The sequence below is a fragment of the Heptranchias perlo genome, chromosome 35, assembly GCF_035084215.1.
Source record: "Heptranchias perlo isolate sHepPer1 chromosome 35, sHepPer1.hap1, whole genome shotgun sequence".
NCBI lineage: Eukaryota > Metazoa > Chordata > Chondrichthyes > Hexanchiformes > Hexanchidae > Heptranchias > Heptranchias perlo.
Window position 1 is genome coordinate 21855300 of NC_090359.1, and position 18438 is coordinate 21873737.

Here is an 18438-nt window from a genome sequence, read left to right on the forward strand (position 1 = left end):
ATCGGAGAGTCAGGGAGCGCTGGGATTGGGGATCGGAGTGTCAGGGAGCGATGGGATTGGGGATCGGAGAGTCAGGGTGCCCTGGGATTGGGGATCGGAGTGTCAGGGAGCGCTGGGATTGGGGATCGGAGAGTCAGGGTGCCCTGGGATTGGGGATCGGAGTGTCAGGGAGCGCTGGGATTGGGGATCGGAGAGTCAGGGAGTGCTGGGATTGGGGATCGGAGAGTCAGGGAGCGCTGGGATTGGGGATCGGAGAGTCAGGGAGCCCTGGGATTGGGGATCGGAGTGTCATGGAACGATGGGATTGGGGATCGGAGTGTCAGGGAGCGCTGGGATTGGGGGATCGGAGTGTCAGGGAGCGTGGGATTGGGGATCGGAGTGTCAGGGAGCGATGGGATTGGGGATCGGAGTGTCAGGGAGCGCTGGGATTGGGGGATCGGAGTGTCAGGGAGCGTGGGATTGGGGATCGGAGTGTCAGGGAGCGATGGGATTGGGGATCGGAGCGTCAGGGAGCGATGGGATTGGGGATCGGAGTGTCAGGGAGCGATGGGATTGGGGATCGGAGAGTCAGGGTGCCCTGGGATTGGGGATCGGAGAGTCAGGGAGCGCTGGGACTGGGGATCGGAGTGTCAGGGAGCGCTGGGATTGGGGATCGGAGTGTCAGGGAGCGATGGGATTGGGGATCGGAGTGTCAGGGAGCGCTGGGATTGGGGGATCGGAGAGTCAGGGAGCGCTGGAATTGGGGATCGGAGTGTCATGGAGCGCTGGAATTGGGGATCGGAGTGTCAGGGAGCGCTGGGATTGGGGATCGGAGTGTCAGGGAGCGTGGGATTGGGGATCGGAGTGTCAGGGAGCCCTGGGATTGGGGATCGGAGTGTCAGGGAGCGCTGGGATTGGGGATCGGAGAGTCAGGGAGCACTGGGATTGGGGGTTCGGAGTGTCAGGGAGCGTGGGACTGGGGATCGGAGTGTCAGGGAGCGCTGGGATTGGGGATCGGAGTGTCAGGGTGCCCTGGGATTGGGGATCGGAGAGTCAGGGAGCGCTGGGATTGGGGATCGGAGTGTCAGGGAGCGCTGGGATTGGGGGTTCGGAGTGTCAGGGAGCGCTGGGATTGGGGATCGGAGTGTCAGGGAGCCCTGGGATTGGGGATCGGAGAGTCAGGGAGCGCTGGGATTGGGGATCGGAGTGTCAGGGAGCGCTGGGATTGGGGATCGGAGAGTCAGGGAGCGCTGGGACTGGGGATCGGAGTGTCAGGGAGCGCTGGGATTGGGGATCGGAGAGTCAGGGAGCGCTGGGATTGGGGATCGGAGTGTCAGGGAGCGCTGGGATTGGGGATCGGAGAGTCAGGGAGCGCTGGGATTGGGGATCGGAGCGTCAGGGAGCGATGGGATTGGGGATCGGAGTGTCAGGGAGCACTGGGATTGGGGATCGGAGTGTCAGGGTGCCCTGGGATTGGGGATCGGAGCGTCAGGGAGCGCTGGGATTGGGGATCGGAGAGTCAGGGAGCGCTGGGATTGGGGGATCGGAGTGTCATGGAGCGCTGGGATTGGGGGATCGGAGTGTCAGGGAGCGCTGGGATTGGGGGATCGGAGTGTCAGGGAGCGCTGGGATTGGGGGATCGGAGTGTCAGGGAGCGCTGGGATTGGGGGATCGGAGTGTCAGGGAGCGCTGGGATTGGGGGATCGGAGTGTCAGGGAGCGCTGGGATTGGGGATCGGAGTGTCAGGGAGCGCTGGGATTGGGGATCGGAGTGTCAGGGAGCCCTGGGATTGGGGATCGGAGTGTCAGGGAGCGCTGGGATTGGGGATCGGAGTGTCAGGGAGCGCTGGGATTGGGGATCGGAGTGTCAGGGAGCGCTGGGATTGGGGATCGGAGTGTCAGGGAGCGCTGGGATTGGGGATCGGAGTGTCAGGGAGCGCTGGGATTGGGGATCGGAGAGTCAGGGAGCGCTGGGACTGGGGGATCGGAGTGTCAGGGAGCCCTGGGACTGAGGATCGGAGTGTCAGGGAGCGCTGGGATTGGGGATCGGAGTGTCAGGGAGCGCTGGGATTGGGGATCGGAGAGTCAGGGAGCGCTGGGACTGGGGGATCGGAGTGTCAGGGAGCGCTGGGATTGGGGATCGGAGTGTCAGGGAGCGCTGGGATTGGGGATCGGAGTGTCAGGGAGCACTGGGATTGGGGATCGGAGTGTCAGGGAGCGCTGGGATTGGGGATCGGAGTGTCAGGGAGCGTGGGATTGGGGATCGGAGAGTCAGGGAGCGATGGGACTGACGATGCGAGCGAGATCACCATTTGCTGCTGTGCGATTAGTTGTTACCATCACGTAGATATTTTACTGCTCTCTTGATGGGCTCAGGTTGATAAAGTTTAACTGAGGCACAGACCAGATGGCCTCAGGTTTAATACCTGGTCCGTCCAGAGTTAGCAGGAGGGGCTGCAATTTGCCTCAGCATCCTGGGCTAGCGGAGGGGCGAGGGGGAATAACGAGCCAGGGAACCAGCTCTTTATCTCGTGTTTTCTGCTGGGAAGTACGTGTGCGCGGGTTGTTGTGTGAGCTCAACTGTGATGCTCTCCCTGGTCGAACAGCTTGCCGATGCTCCTAACGGGGATAATGAGCAACTGGGTTGTGGAACCGTTCCAAGGCAAAGCGGTCAACGGGGGGGGGGGGGGCGGGGGGGGGGCTAGGGGCAAGGGTTATTACCTGACCCTTATTACCTGTTAACGCTCTGCACCTTGTGCCAGGTGAGCTTTGCCTCCAGTTTGCGGTGTGCCAGTGCGATCACCCTCAGCCCCTGCCTGGTGTACTTCTCCAGAACGTCGGAGAAATTCTCCGGGACTGTCACACACAAACAAAAAAGAAAAACGCCGCACGTCAGCCACACAGGGATTGGTAAAACTGATCCATTCTTGCCTGTTGAGTAACCAGCTCGGCCGAAACAACAGGACTAAAGCCTCCTGCCTGGAATCTCACAGATCACAAAGGCCGGGCTCCACACGAGCCTCCTCCCTCCCTGCTTCATCTCACCCTATCAGCTTATCCTTCTATTCCTTTCTCCCTCATCTGTTTATCCAGCTTCCCCTTTAAATGCATCTACGCTATTCGCCTCAACTACTCCTTGTGGGAGCGAGTTCCACATTCTCACCGCTCTCTGGGTGAAGAAGTTTCTCCTGAATTCCTTATTGGATTTATTAGTGAGTACCTTAATTTTGTGGCTCGTAGTTTTGGTCTCCCCCACACTTTACGTTTACCCTATCGAACCCCCTTCATAATTTTAAAGACCTCTATCAGGTCGCCCCTCAGCCTTCTCTTTTCTAGAGAAAAGAGCCCCAGCCTGATTGTTATAGCCTCTCAGCTCTGGTATCACCCTTGTTAACGTCCCCTGTCAAAACACTCAGAGCCCGTCCCACACGTACGCACGAGCGCCCGCGCGGGACGCGAGCTGCGCCAACCCATTTATTTGACGCAGCCAAGTGGCTGGCGGGGGGGGGGGGGGGGGGCGGGGGGCGGAAAGAGAGACCCAGACGCACCCGTCTCTTTTTTACACAGGCTGGCCACGGTCTCCGGCGCCCCCTTCATGTACGCGGTCAGCCGCCTTTGGCCCAGGGTCCGGGTCACCACGCTCATGCGCTGCAGGGCGGAGGAGAAGGGGAACTGGCTGATGATGCCGATCTCGTAGGAATTCTGAAAGGAAGCAGAGAAAGAAAGAAAGAAATTAAGTGATTAAAAGTCGGCCAGAGACACGAGGAGTTAACGAACGAGCTGCACCGTTTGCTGCCGATGATGCTCGTGCTTATACGACGCCTCATCAAAGAGCGAGGGGCGTGACTGTCGTCGTGCCAACGAGGCTGCCCTTTTGTGCACAGCAAGATCCCACTTGAAACGAGCTACCCAGTTAGCGTGCTGTTTTGGTGGTGTCGGTTGAGGGAGGAATGTTGGCCCAGGGGAGAACGCCCCGGCTCCTCTTCTTGGGATCTTTTGGACCCCCCCCCCCCCTCCCCCTCGAGAAGCACAGGTCCTCAGAGCAACATCTCGCCCTCCCTATCTCTGGTTACCCAGTTCTCCCTCCGCCATCGATGGCACAACTTCGGCCATCGCGGCCCTACGTTCCGGAACATTCTCCCTTAACCACCCCTCACCTCCCCCACCCCCCCGCACTCTCTCCTCACCTTCAAAAACCCACCTCTTCCATCCAGTCTTCAATCATCTCTTCTCCCACCGAGAGTACTCCCCCTTCCCCCTCCCTTTTTGGGGAGCACCGTGGGGGGTCTTGCTATGTTAACGCCGGTACGCCTGTCAGCAAGTTTTTCTTTTAAGCAGATAAACCATGTAATCCCTCCGTGGCCTCGCTCTGTAACCCTCTACAACCCTCCGAGGTCTCCGCATTGCTCCAATTCTGGCCTCTTGTCCATCCCCCACTCCCTTCCCTCCACCGTTGGCGGCCGTGCCTTCAGCTGCCTGGGCTCTAAGCTCTGGAATTCCCTCCCCAAACCTCTCCGCCTCTCTCTCTCCTCCTTTAAGACGCTCCTTAAAACCTATCTCTTTGACCAAGCTTTTGGTCACCTGTCCTAATGTCTCCTTTTGTGGCTCGGTGTCAAATTTTGTTTGATAATCGCCCCTGTGAAACACTGTGGGACGTTTTACTGCGTCAAAGGCGCTATATAAATGCAAGTTGATGTTGCAAAGACGCTTACTGTGACAAAAGACTCATGAGCCTTGGGTGCAAGAAGTGACACGGGCCTCAGGTATGCCCTCCATGTAATCTTCTCTCCCCTCCCCCCCCCCGTAAGGATTACCATCTCCACGATAACCCACTGCCTCACGCTGGAAAGGTTCGTCAGCTTGTGTTGGGTGAGGTCTCACATGGTAGAATTGCAGCTCAGGCCCTTGTTTGTGGGGGGGGGGGGGGGGGGGGGGGGTGAAGGGGGAGGGGGAGGAAGCATGAAACCGTCGGGCTAGTCCCGCCGACGCGCCAGGGAGGTACAGGCGCAGCCGAGGGCCGCCCGGCGAGGCGCCTGCGGTACAGACTGTCAGAAGCCCCCCCACCCCACGGTCGGAGGGACAGGGAGAAATAACACGGCAGAAACAGCCCCGAGGAGGAGAGTGCCGTACTCACCATCAGCTCTTGAAGCTCCTGCAAAGGAAGGTTGGAAAAAAAAAGAGAATCTCAGTATGAGGATGTTCACAATTAGCTGACTGCCCGTGGAGTTGCTCATGGATACAAATTAACAAAAGAATAACTGGAGTACATGCATAAATGAATCAACAACACTGTACCCCTCACTCAGTCCCGTCACAGATTGATACATTGCTGGTGGTGCTGCTAGAGAGAGAGGGAGAGAGAGAGAGAGAGAAAGAGAGAGAGAGAAAGGGAGAGGGAGAGGGAAAGAGGCAGTGAGAGAGAAAGAGAGAGCGAGAGAAAGAGAAAGTGAGAGAAAGAGAGGGGGAGAGAGAGAAAGAGGCAGTGTGAGAGAGAGAGAGAGAGAGAGAGAGAGAAAGAGAGGGAAAGAAAGAGAAAGAGGCAGTGAGAGAAAGAGAGGGGGAGAGAGAGAGAGAAAGAGGCAGTGTGAGAGAGTGAGAGAGGGGGGAGAGAGAGAAAATGAGTCAGTGTGAGAAAAAGAGAGAGAGAGAGAGAAAGAAGGCAGTGAGAAAGGGAGAGAGAGAGAGACAGGGCGAGAAACAGAAGCATACAAACAGAAAAAGAGAGAGAAACAGAGAGAATGAGAATGAGAGAGAGAGAGAGAGAGAGAGAGAGAGAGAATAGTTTCCTCAGTCAGACTCCTTCCCTATCAAGCTATACTTCAGTACTGTGCCCAGTTCTGGTCACTGAGACGCAAAATAAATATTCAACCAAACAAGATAGGTCCGACTCAGGGTTTTACACCCAAAAAGTCAGTGTGTGCTATAAGTTCAAAGAGTGACCAACACATGGAACAGGCTCCCAAGTAGGGGAGTGGAGGCAAAAACCGGGAATCAAAGAATTGGCCACGCTGTAGGACAGTATGTAATACAATAAGAAAGGTGCTTAACAATACAGAAGTCCATCCCACCATCAAGCTCACCATGGACTACTCCTCAGAATCAGTTTCTTTCTTAGACACACGAATCTCCATCAAAGACGGGCACCTCAGCACCTCACTCTACCGCAAGCCCACGGACAACCTCACGATGCTCCACTTTTCCAGCTTCCACCCTAACCACGTCAAAGAGGCCATCCCCTATGGACAGGCCCTGCGAATACACAGGGTCTGCTCAGACGAGGAGGAACGCGATGGACACCTACAGACGCTGAAAGACGCCCTAGTAAGAACGGGATATGACGCTCGACTCATCGATCGACAGTTCCGACGGGCCACAGCAAAAAATCGCATAGACCTCCTCAGGAGACTAACACGGGACGCAACCAACAGAGTACCCTTTGTCGTCCAGTACTTCCCCGGAGCGGAGAAACTACGCCATGTTCTCCGCAGCCTTCAACATGTCATCAATGAGGACAAACACCTCGCTATGGCCATCCCCACACCTCCACTACTCGCCTTTAAACAGCCACCCAACCTCAAACAGACCATCGTTCGCAGCAAACTACCTAGCTTTCAAGAGAACAGCGTCCACGACGCCACACAACCCTGCCACGGTAACCTCTGCAAGACATGCCAGATCATCGACACAGATACCACCATCACACGAGATGACACCACCCACCAGGTGCATGGTTCATACTCCTGTGACTCGGCCAACGTTGTCTACCTCATACGTTGCAGGAAAGGATGCCCCAGAGCATGGTACATTGGCGAGACCATGCAGACGCTGCGACAACGGATGAACGGACACCGCGCAACAATCGCCAAACAGGAGGGTTCCCTCCCAGTCGGGGAACACTTCAGCAGTCATGGACATTCATCCACCGACCTTCGGGTAAGCGTACTCCAAGGCGGCCTTCGAGACACACGACAACGCAAAATCGTCGAGCAGAAATTGATAGCCAAGTTCCGCACCCATGAGGACGGCCTCAACCGGGATCTTGGGTTCATGTCACGCTACACGTTACCCCACCAGCGAACAAATGTTATCTGTTTTTAATATAATGGGTCATTTGCTGGCTCTCTCTGCCTTCCGGATGTTTCTGCCTCTCTCTGTGTTTTTTTTTCTCTGTTTTTTTTCCCTGTTTGTTTTTTTGTTGAATGTGTATTCGGGGGTTCTGCAGGTGACACCTCTCTGTCTGAACACGGTGATTGCCTTGGCAACGGGCAGTTGCAGGGGCAGTCTGTAAACACCATGTATTGTTCAATATGTATAAATGCGTAGGCTTCAAGGAGCTCTTGAAACATTTGCCTGAGGAAGGAGAAAATCTCCGAAAGCTTGTGAATTTAAAATAAAATTGCTGGACTATAACTTGGTGTTGTAAAATTGTTTACAATTGTCAACCCCAGTCCATCACCGGCATCTCCACATCATGAATACAGAAGTCAGTATTGGTATCTTTGTATTATAGGAATGTATCCTGTGTGATACAGGGTAACACATGGTTTAGATTAAGGACTGTGCAGGGGAATGCTGAGTAACTAGGAGATGTCAGGTTTGTGCAGTTCTACAAGCTTCAAAGGGTTTGCGCAAGAATTATAGTTAGTTTGGAGCCAACATGTCTAGAATCGAGCTTTTAAGGTGTGATGTTTATTGCCATGGAACACGGTCTTATCTTCCGCTGATAAGGAACGAAACAACATCAGCATTCCAGTGAGAACGAGGCGTATGTGGTGCGACATTGCCATCTACTGGTGTCGTGGCATAAGACACCTAAAAGACAATAATCTCAGAATGGACAGGTTCAGAGCAAGTCATCTGACGTTGCTCACTTTCAGTCATTACTAGAATGCACAGCACAGAAACAGGCCGTTCGGCCCAACGGGTCTGTCCGTGTGTTTATTCTCCACACGGGCCACCTCCGATCCGATCAGCATACCCTTCAATTCCTTTCTCCCTCGTGTGTTTATCTCGCTTCCCCTTAAATGTATCTCTGCTATTCGCCTCAACTGCTCCTTGTGCTGGCGAGTTCCACATTCTCACCACTCTCTGGGTGAAGAAGTTTCTCCTGAATTCCTTATTGGATTTAGTAGTGACTGTCTTATATTTATAGCTTCTAGTTTTTGGTGTTATCCACAAGTTGAAACATCTTCTCTACGTCTACCCTATCGAACCCCGTCGTAATTTTAAAGACCTCTATCAGGTCACCCTTCGGCCTTCTCTTTTCTAGAGAAAACAGCCCCAGCCTGTTCGGTCTTTCCTGATAGTTATAGCCTCTCAGTTCTGGTATCACCCCACGTAAATCTTTTTTGCACCTTCTCTGTTATTCCGTGCTGAGAACTCGCCTGGATTGGTTAGTAATCCGCAGACCCGATGGATATCCTACTGGTACGTATATAGATGTATAACTTGCTTGTACTTTCTGTCGATATTAATTAAACCAATAAATGGATTGATCTGTCGTCCGAACCTATAGAATTTGGATTAATCTACTGGGTTGATCTAACAGAGGACATTAGGGTCTTTTCGAGATGGAGGTAGATGGACCGAATGGCCTGGCGGTAACACTGTTCCCCGGGGTGGGGGAAGAGAACGAGGCCATTTGCCCTCCCTGGGTAGAACGACGCCACAGAGCTCTCGCGCCTCCGTGTGTTCCATTCATGACCGAAAACTCAACGCTTTCCCGGGTACCCCCCCCCCCCCCCCAACACCCACGTACCATGTCTGCGTCGCCACAGCTGGGTGTCGCAGAGGTGGTCTGCCGTGGCGGATGCACGACCGTCGGCATGATCTGGTCGTGTAGGGCCGTCTCCTCGGTGGTGGGCTCCTCCAGGACCTGTGAACGGAGAGAAGAAAGATGACAAACAATAAAAAGAAGAGAGAGTGTGAGGAGGCAGGAAAAGAGCTGGTCGGCGTCAACGTTCTCCCTGTAGGGACGATTAGAATCGGAATCGGTGAGCCACACGGGTCTTAGTTCAACAACAACAATTTGCATTTATATAGCGCCTTTAACGTAGTAAAATGTCCCAAAGGCGCTTCACAAGAGCGTTAATCAAACAAAATTTGACACCGAGCAACGTAAGGAGATAATTGGGACAGGTGACCAAAAGCTTGGTCAAAGAGGTAGGTTTTAAGGAGCGTCTCAAAAGAGCAGAGAGAGGCGGTGAGGTTTAGGGAGGGAATTCCAGAGCTTTGAGCCCAGACAGCTGAAGGCAAGGCCGCCAACGGTGGAGCGAGGGAAATCGGGGACGTGCAAGAGGCCAGAATTAGAGGAGCGCAGAGATCTCGGAGGGTTGTAGGGGCTAGAGGAGGTTACAGAGATAGGGAGTGGGGGCGAGGCCGTCGAGGGATTTAATAAGGAGGATGAGAATTTTAAAAGCGAGGTGTTGCCAGACCGGGAGCCAATGTAGATCAGCGAGCAAGGGCGGGGGGTGATGGGGTGAACGGGATTCGGCGCGAGTTAGCATACGGGGAAGCAGAGATTTGGATGAGCTCAGGGGTGGGGGGACTGAGGGGGATGGGGTGGGGGGAGTGAGGGGGTTGGGGCGGGGAGGCGGGCACTCAGCCAGCGAGTTGCTTCGCCCCACTGCAAGTCTCCTCACCCAGCCGGTCGCCTCGAACATCTTGCAGTCCAGCGGGTCTCCGGAAATCTTCCCCTCGATGTTCGTCAGGGAGTGGCAGGTTGCCATGGCAGCGATGAAACGGGAGCGGGTGAGGCTTTGGGTGGTGACGTCACGCTCCAGGGACAAGAATCTGCGGAGACGAGCGAGAAAGAGAGAGATTACTCGTCTGGGCTGAATTAGGTCGTCTCAAGCCGGGCAGGGGTGGGGGAAAGGCTGCATATCGTGACACACAAGTCCCGGCCAGAGTAGCAATGATTGGGTAACTTCCCCCATCAATCATGCCTGGAGACCACACTGCTGTTAAATGACTGGGATTGGATTTCACGCATATAACTACGTAACTATCCTCCACTCTGTGCATTCTGCTGGAGAAATAACATGAATAACAAACATTGCTGACAGCTAGAATTTAATTCTCAGAGTGAAGAGAGATAAGCCTGCTTTTATCGGGAGACTCTGCCGTAGTTTCGGTCCCGAGTTCAGAGACTCTCAAGTCCCACCTCCAGCTCATTACTGACACCACTGTGTCATCCAATCACTCTGGGAAAAAAAAAAATGCAGCCATTCGGCCCCTCGTCACAATCCAGGGGTCCCCGCTGGAAGGGGGTGTGCGTGGGGGGAGAGGGGAAGCGCCAGGTGACGCCAGGATCAGGCCGAATCGTGGTCAACCTTGGCTGGGATTTGTCCCCCCCAGCATGAGTCAGGAGAGGAAAGGAGGACGTTGGTGGGGGCAGGGGGGGCATTGTTCCAAAAAGGAACGGCACAGTTCGGGGTCAATGACGGGACCCGTACGCCCGTCTGCCCTGCGATCCACAGGCAGAAGGGAGGCATGAGTGGTGGAGGCCCGGCCAGCGGATATTTAGTGCACATTTCCCCCCTTCCCTAGTTGGTGGTGGGCCTTCTAAGCTTTGATTGTCCATTGCTAGGCCATTTGAAAGGGTGTGAAGAGTCGACCAGGTCGTGTGGGACTGGAGTCACGTGTAGGCCCAGACAGACCGGGGGCGGCAGCTTCCCTTCCCCGAGGGGCATTAGTGAACTGGTTGAACTTTTACGAGTGGGAGTAATTGGGTAGCTCTTTCAAAAGGGCCAGCACAGGCACGATGGGCTGAATGGCTTCCTCCTGTGCTGGGCGATTCTACGACTTGGTCAAATTTCCTGGTGCCAGCCCACAAATTGCCGGATTAACTGAATTCAGTTTCGCAATTTACCCCGGCGGAATTTAAACTCGCCACCTCTGGGTTGCGAGTCCAGTTCCTTAACCGCTGCGCGACAGTCGAAGCTCGAGAGGGAGCACAGACCGCAGGGTGTGCGACATTTGAACGTCACGTCCCCACCGGGGCCGCAGTCAACCGGAGCCGTAAACAGGAGCGAGCAGATTATCGCAAGGCGGAGACCCCCAGTTCACGCACCCCCACCACCCCTCCCCGGGCACGTCCGGCAATGCCCCCCCACCCCACCTCCTCCATAGACACGGCCTTGGCTGGGGGGGCGGGGGGCAATGCATTCGTGTCCTCACCTGCCATCCTGTGCTCGGAGGAAGCCCCACGTGTCCAGCCCGTCCTCAGTCAGCGTCCCCGTCTGCAGAGTGATAAAAGCAGTGTTTTAATAAAAGGAGATATTCAGCCACCTGGGGGGCGGGGGGGGGGGGTGAGGCAGGGGGCTGTGCTGGGGAGATGGGGTAATCCTACCACGCACACATGCCCGTGTGAAGAATAGCCCCACTGGGCGAGGCAGTGGAGGGAGGCTGGTGCCCATGGGACCTGCACCCCAGCAGGTGTAAGTGCCTGCAGAAGACATTTGGAAAAACTAATTGAAAAGCAGGGAAGTTTATGTTAAACTTGTTTAGAACCTTGGTTAGACCACACTGAGTACTGGGCACAGTTCTGGTCTCCATATTTATAAAAAGGATATAGAGGCACTGGAGAAGGTGCAAAAAAGATTTACAAGGATGATACCAGAACTGAGGGGATAGACTTATCAGGAAAGGCTGAACAGGCTGGGGCTGTTTTTTCTTTTCTAGGGTTGAGAGGTCAGCTTTAAAATTATGAAGGGGTTCGATAGGGTAAACGTAGAGAAGATGTTTCCACTTGTGGGGGAGACCAGAACTAGAGGCCATAAATATAAGATAGTCACTAATAAATCCAATAGGGGAATTCAGGAGAAACTTCTTTACCCAGAGAGTGGTGAGAATGTGGAACTCGCTCCCACAAGGAGGCGAATAGCACAGATGCATTTAAAGGGGAAGCTCGATAAACACATGAGGGAGAAAGGAATAGAAGGATAGGGTGAGATGAAGTAGGGGAGGGAGGAGGCTCGTGTGGAGCATAAACACCGGGATAGACCAGTGGGGCCGAATGGCCCGTTTCTCTGCTGTAAATTCTATGTAATTCTGTGTAACTATTAAAGATACAAGTGAGTTAGAGCTGAGATTCAGCAGACTGAGACTGGCAGTGACGGGAAGGCCGGGCGTTAATCCTTCGCCCACACGGAGGGTTAAAAAACCGTCTTTCCTCTCCTGAATCATTCAAAATGCAAAAGAGATAGATTTCTTTCAGAAAATCTAACATTTTGGGATCCAGTATGTGGGCCATTCGAGACGTGAGCTGTGGTGAGTGTAACAGACTTGGGAGGAACAGGTGACTTTGGGCCTATGGTCCCCAAAGCTCTCCGACCACTGGGGGCTGTTCCTCACCTCATGTCTCAGTCTGCGGGAGACTGATTGAGAGAGATTGATCGCTACGATTAGTCAATAATTCCCATTATCGTTGAATCATGTGGGATGGCAGAAGGCCGACTGGATGGACCTGTGGCCTTTCCCGTGCAGCAATTCCCATGATGATTTTCGCCTGGGCGACTGGCCCTCCGATACCTCGCCCAAACGGTACATTCTTCGCGCCACGGTGAGCCTCGGTGGTGACCGTCAGCGGGCCATTCGGCTGCAGAAGGCATCGCACCCCATCCTGTCCTCACCCGACATACCGCGCGCACAGGCGCTTTCCAGCTGCTGGAGGGCAGCGGGGGGGGGGGGGGGGGCGGGGGGTTTACGGGAGCAGGGACCCACTGCATCGTGGCCGAGGGATGCGGCCGAGGCCAGTTAACGCAGCATCGGCCAGGGACCAGAACTGGAACCGGGGACCGTTCTGGTTTGTATGGCACAGATATTCACCGTCATAACCTGGCACGGTGTGTGTGTGTGTGTGTGTGTGTGTGTGTGTGTGTGTGGGGGGCGGTGTCCCACACATCTCGAGGACCGGACCCCCCCCTCCCACGAAGGGCGACTGACCTTGTCGAAGCAGACCAGGTTGAGCTGGCCGCACACGTTGATGCGCTGCGGGCTGATGGAGTAGATTCCCTTCCGCTTGAGGCGATGCTGCGCGTAGACGATGCCGGCGGTCATGGCGGCCGGGAGCGCGGGCGGCACGGTGATGGTGATGATGTCCAGCGCCTCCACGATGATGCGGTGAGCCTCTTCCTGAGGCACAGAAACGGGGAGAGGTCAGTAAAGGTCAGGCCCCCCCCCCCCCACCCACCCCACCCCCAAACTGCGCAGATACGTTGGTTATTACGGTACGTACGTTAGTCGCCATGGCGGTTGGCACCAGTCGCGGCGTGGAGGTCCGACCAGGGGCCGGTAAGCTGAGTCACCCCGGGGGAGGGACCTGTTGTGCCGAGACCGGCAAACTCATCTCTCACCGTCCGCCCCCTGCGGCTGCACGATTCCAGCTGTGATGGTTCTGCAGTGACGCATGGCAAGTTTGCACGTCATATACAGACAGCCATCTTTGAGGGCGAAGGGCAGGTCCATTCGCCCCCCTCTCTCTCCCCCGAATGGTTAGACCCCCATCTGGAGCACTGCGTTCAGTTCTGGGCACCGCACCTCAGGAAGGATATATTGGCCTCGGAGGGGGTGCAGCGCAGATTCACCAGAATGATCCCGGGGCTAAAAGGGTTAAATTATGAGGACAGGTTACACAGACTAGGCTTGTATTCCCTCGAGTGTAGAAGATTAAGGGGTGATCTGATTTAAGATGATTAAAGAATTTGAGAGGGTCGATAAGGAGAAACTATTTCCTCTGGTGGGGGGAGTCCAGAACAAGGGGGCGTAACCTTAAAATTAGAGCCAGGCCGTTCAGGGGTGATGTCAGGAAGCACTTCTTCACACAAAGGGGAGTGGAAATCTGGAACTCTCTCCCCCAAAATAAGCTGTTGAGGCCGGGGATCAATTGAAAATTTCAAAACTGAGATTGATCGATTTTTGTTGGGTGAGGGTATTAAGGGTTAGGGAACCAAGGCGGGGAGTTGGAGTTAAGATACAGATCAGCCATGATCTAATGGAATGGCGGAACAGGCTCGAGGGGCTGAATGGCCTCCTCCTGTTCCTATTGTTCTCCCAAATCTCGTCCAGCCGTACTAAAATACCTCTTCTATCTCCCACACATCCAAAACTATCTCATCTCTTTACGGGTAAGGACCAACCTGCTGTTTATTTCCAGCGTCTTAACGAAACTGTGTCTTTGTGCGGGTGCCCGTACATCACAGGCAATTCCAGATCGCCCACCACCCCCCCCGCACCCCAAGTCCTCCCGTCACTTCCCCCAACCAGCGTCCCCGGTTGAAATGACCGGGGATCAGACCTGGGGCCGTCTGGCGCTCAGTCCCAACATCGAGGACGTGCCTTCTCCCGCTGAGCCCATCATTTCCACGGCAACGGCCAATCGCAACAGGGGCAACGGGCCAGCCCAGACGGTGAGACGCAATAGCCCCAGTAAATGGGCAGCAGACAGAGAGCCCACCCCACCCCCCCCGGTTTATCGAGCCCCCTCTACGCACCCCCTTCAGGGCGCTGCTGATGATGCTGTACATCATGCCGATGCCAGCCACGCCCACCAGGCACAGCAGAAAGCGATAGGCGTCGCGATACAGCTTGAAGTTGGTGGGTTTCGGATACAGGATCGAGCAAACCAGCTGCCCTTTCGAGGTGTAGAAACCTGAGGCGGGGGGAGAAAGAACACCCACATTTAATCAGTTGGGCTATCACGAGGCAGCTCGAAACTCCGGCTAGTACCCACCCAGAACGGCCCGAAACTGCCACCAGACACCCGCCCTGCACGGCCCAGACTCCCCCCCAGACACCCACCCTGCACGGCCCAGACTCCCCCCCAGACACCCACCCTGCACGGCCCAGACTCCCCCCCAGACACCCACCCTGCACGGCCCAGACTCCCCCCAGGCACCCATCCTGCACGGCCCAGACTCCCCCCAGGCACCCACCCTGCATGGCCCAGACTCCCCCCAGGCACCCACCCAGCAAGGCTCAGACTCGCCCCAGGCACCCACCCTGCACGGCCCAGACTCCCCCCAGGCACCCACCCTGCACGGCCCAGACTCCCCCTAGGCACCCATCCTGCACAGCCCGAGACGGCCCCAGACACCCACCATGAACGGCCCCAGACACCCACCCTGCACGGCCCCAGACACCCACCCTGCACGGCCCCAGACACCCACCCTGCACGGCCCCAGACACCCACCCTGCACGGCCCCAGACACCCACCCTGCACGGCCCCAGACACCCACCCTGCACGGCCCCAGACACCCACCCTGCACGGCCCCAGACACCCACCCTGCACGGCCCCAGACACCCACCCTGCACGGCCCCAGACACCCACCCTGCACGGCCCCAGACACCCACCCTGCACGGCCCCAGACACCCACCCTGCACGGCCCCCAGACCCCACTTCCAGACACGGCCCCCAGACCCCACTTCCAGACACTGCCCGAGACTCCCCCCAGGCATCCACGGTGCACGGCTCGATCTGAAGACTCTGCTCGGACGCTGACCCATGGACCCTGTCCGTACCTGTCCGAACGACGACAGCTTTCACCGGTTCTCCGCTGTAAAACCGGGTCTGGATGACGGCTGTGCCGCAGAAGAGAGTGTGGCGCTTGTGGTTCTCCGGGCTGTACACTTCCTCCTGCATTGCCCCGCTGGTGCACCGGGCGGGGTTCGGGAGGTTGGTTTTCAGGACGGGCACGCTTTCCCCTGCAGACCAGAGACGCCGTCACACGATATCGGTCAATTCACGGGTGACACAGCCCGGTATAAACAACCCGCACACAGAGGAGGAGACCTTGGGAAGCACCACCGGCCGGCCGTGAATTTTGGCTCAAGATTATTGGAGCCTGTGATGTGTTAACCTAGAATCATACAGCACGGAAGGAGGCCATTCGGCCCATCGTGCCTGTGCCGGCTCTTTGAAAGAGCTATCCAATTAGTCCCGCTCCCCCTGTTCTTTCCCCAGAGCCCTGCAAATTTTTTCCTTTTCAAGTAATTATCCAATTCCCTTTTGAAAGTTACTATTGAATCTGCTTCCACCGCCCTTTCAGGCAGCGCATTCCAGATCGTAACAACTCACAGCGAAAAAATAATTTTTCCTCATGTCGCCTCTGGTTCTTTTGCCAATTACCTTAAATCTGTGTCCTCTGGTAACCGACCCTTCTGCCACTGGAAACAGTTTCTCCTTATTTGCTCTATCAAAACCCTTCATGATTTTGAACACTTCTATCAAATCTCCCCTTAACCTTCTCTGCTCTGAGAACAACCCCAGCTTCTCCAGTCTCTCCACATAACTGAAGTCCCTCGTCCCTGGTACCATTCTAGTAAATCTCTTCTGCACCCTCTCCAAGGCCTTGACATCCTTCCTAAAGTGTGGTGCCCGGAATTGGACACAATCCTCCAGCTGGGGCCTAACTGGTGATTAATAAAGGTTTGGTGTAACTTCCTTGCCCAACTTTAAACCCTTTGAATGTCGGCTAGCAGACCAGCACGTGCTGCACCGCGAGCGCAGTCTGACCATCCCGACTCCATTAACCCCTTTGGCGACTGACGCACTGAAGTTGCTCGACTGGCAGGGGTGGGGGGCTCCCCGACGCCATTGCCTGCTGGGGAGGCGGGCGTGGGAGAAGCCAAGCGACAGGCACCGTTGCCAAAGCGGGAAGATATCCACCCCCCCCCCCCACCCTCTTTTATTCTCCCCCGCACCCAGCGGGGAATTTCCCTCCCTCCTCCCGGCACAACGCTACGACAGACCCGTTCCTCACCGGTTAACAAGCTCTCGTTGACCACACACGTCCCGCTGATCAGCACCGCATCGCACGGCATCATCAGGCCGTTGGTCGGGATGACGACGACGTCACCGGGTACCAGGTCGGTGGAGAAGATTTCCTCGGTAACTGCAGACAAGGGAGGAACTTAACACCCGCCCTCGCAGGGAATTATAGGGGGAACATTTCACCCACCCCACAAACGAGCCTGGTGTGGTACTGAGAGAGAAAAAGGAGAAAGAGCGAGAGAGAGGACAAGAGAGAGACAGAGAGGGGGGAAGAGGGAGCGAGAGGGAGTGAGAGAGAAAGCGAGAGACATTAGGAGAACAAGAGAAAAAGAAGAAGAGCGAGAGAGAGGACAAGAGAGAGACAGAGAGGGGGGGGAAGAGGGAGCGAGAGAGAAAGCGAGCGACATTAGGAGAACAAGAGAAAAAGAGCGAGAGAGAGAAAGAAGAGACAGAATGCAAGCGAGAAAGTGGAAAAGAAAGAGCAAGCGAGAGGAGAGGCAGAGGACGCGGTTCACGAGAGGGCGCGGTACGCCCGAGGAGAGACATAGAGAGGGCACGGTACGCGAGAGGGCGTGGTACGGGAGAGGAGAGGGTCCGGTACACGAGAGGAGAGACAGAGAGGGTGTGGTACGTGAGAGGAGAGACAGAGAGGGCGCAGTATAGGAGAGGAGAGGGGCGTGGTACGTGAGAGAAGGGCGCGGTATGCAAGAGAGGGCGCGGTACGCGACAGGCAAGAGAGGGTACAGTATGCGAGAGGACGCGGTACGCGATAGGAGAGGACGCGGTACGCGAGAGGAGAGGACGCGGTACGCGAGAGGAGAGGACGCGGTACGCGAGAGGAGAGGACGCGGTACGCGAGAGGAGAGGACGCGGTACGCGAGAGGAGAGGACGCGGTACGCGAGAGGCGGACTCACCGTTGTTACTCCGGTAAACCCTCACTCGGACCACATTGTGCGCGGCCACCATGTCGTGCAAGAGGACGTATTGCTGAGGAGATAAAATGAAAGGAGCGACTTGAGAAGGTTTGAGACAGTGTCCCGGCCGGTTTACTGATGGTTGGACAGTGACTGAGGTCTCTTACCTTTCTCACGGTGTACAGGGAGGTGCAGATGGAGACCATCGACATGAACACAATGGCTGAAGCATACAGGTAATAATCATCAAAGGACCAGAGGATCACACTGAAGACTTGGAAAATGTAGAAAGGATTCAGCACCTACAGAGAATGGGAGAGGTCAGTGAGCAAATTAAAAAAGGGACTCACTTCAGAGTAAAGCTCCCTCTACACTGCCCCATCAAACACTCCCAGGGCAGGTACAGCACGGGTTAGATACAGAGTAAAGCTCCCTCTACACTGTCCCATCAAACACTCCCAGGGCAGGTACAGCACGGGTTAGATACAGAGTAAAGCTCCCTCTACACTGTCCCATCAAACACTCCCAGGGCAGGTACAGCACGGGTTAGATACAGAGTAAAGCTCCCTCTACACTGCCCCATCAAACACTCCCAGGGCAGGTACAGCACGGGTTAGATACAGAGTAAAGCTCCCTCTACACTGTCCCATCAAACACTCCCAGGGCAGGTACAGCACAGGTTAGATGGATAATGAAAAGGAAATCACCAATTCTGTGTTTAATTGCAGGGATGGCGAGCACAGCAAACTCATTTCTCGTTGAATCCCTACAGTC

The 18438-nt window shown here is 55.6% G+C and overlaps 1 protein-coding gene across 1 annotated transcript in view; it reads right to left on the reverse strand.

Annotated features, from left to right (window-relative positions):
• The window catches only part of LOC137302419 (polyamine-transporting ATPase 13A3-like), a 74602-nt gene that overhangs the window by 27309 nt on the left and 28855 nt on the right, over positions 1–18438 (reverse strand). The window contains exons 8-19 of the mRNA XM_067972070.1: positions 17832–17966; positions 17665–17737; positions 16739–16870; positions 15498–15680; positions 14471–14628; positions 12924–13112; positions 11157–11218; positions 9620–9770; positions 8737–8853; positions 5113–5130; positions 3527–3680; positions 2714–2834 (exon numbers count right to left, since the gene is read on the reverse strand). Of these exons, the coding sequence (XP_067828171.1) occupies positions 2714–2834; positions 3527–3680; positions 5113–5130; positions 8737–8853; positions 9620–9770; positions 11157–11218; positions 12924–13112; positions 14471–14628; positions 15498–15680; positions 16739–16870; positions 17665–17737; positions 17832–17966 (1493 nt within the window). The remainder of the gene's footprint in view (positions 1–2713; positions 2835–3526; positions 3681–5112; positions 5131–8736; positions 8854–9619; positions 9771–11156; positions 11219–12923; positions 13113–14470; positions 14629–15497; positions 15681–16738; positions 16871–17664; positions 17738–17831; positions 17967–18438) is intronic.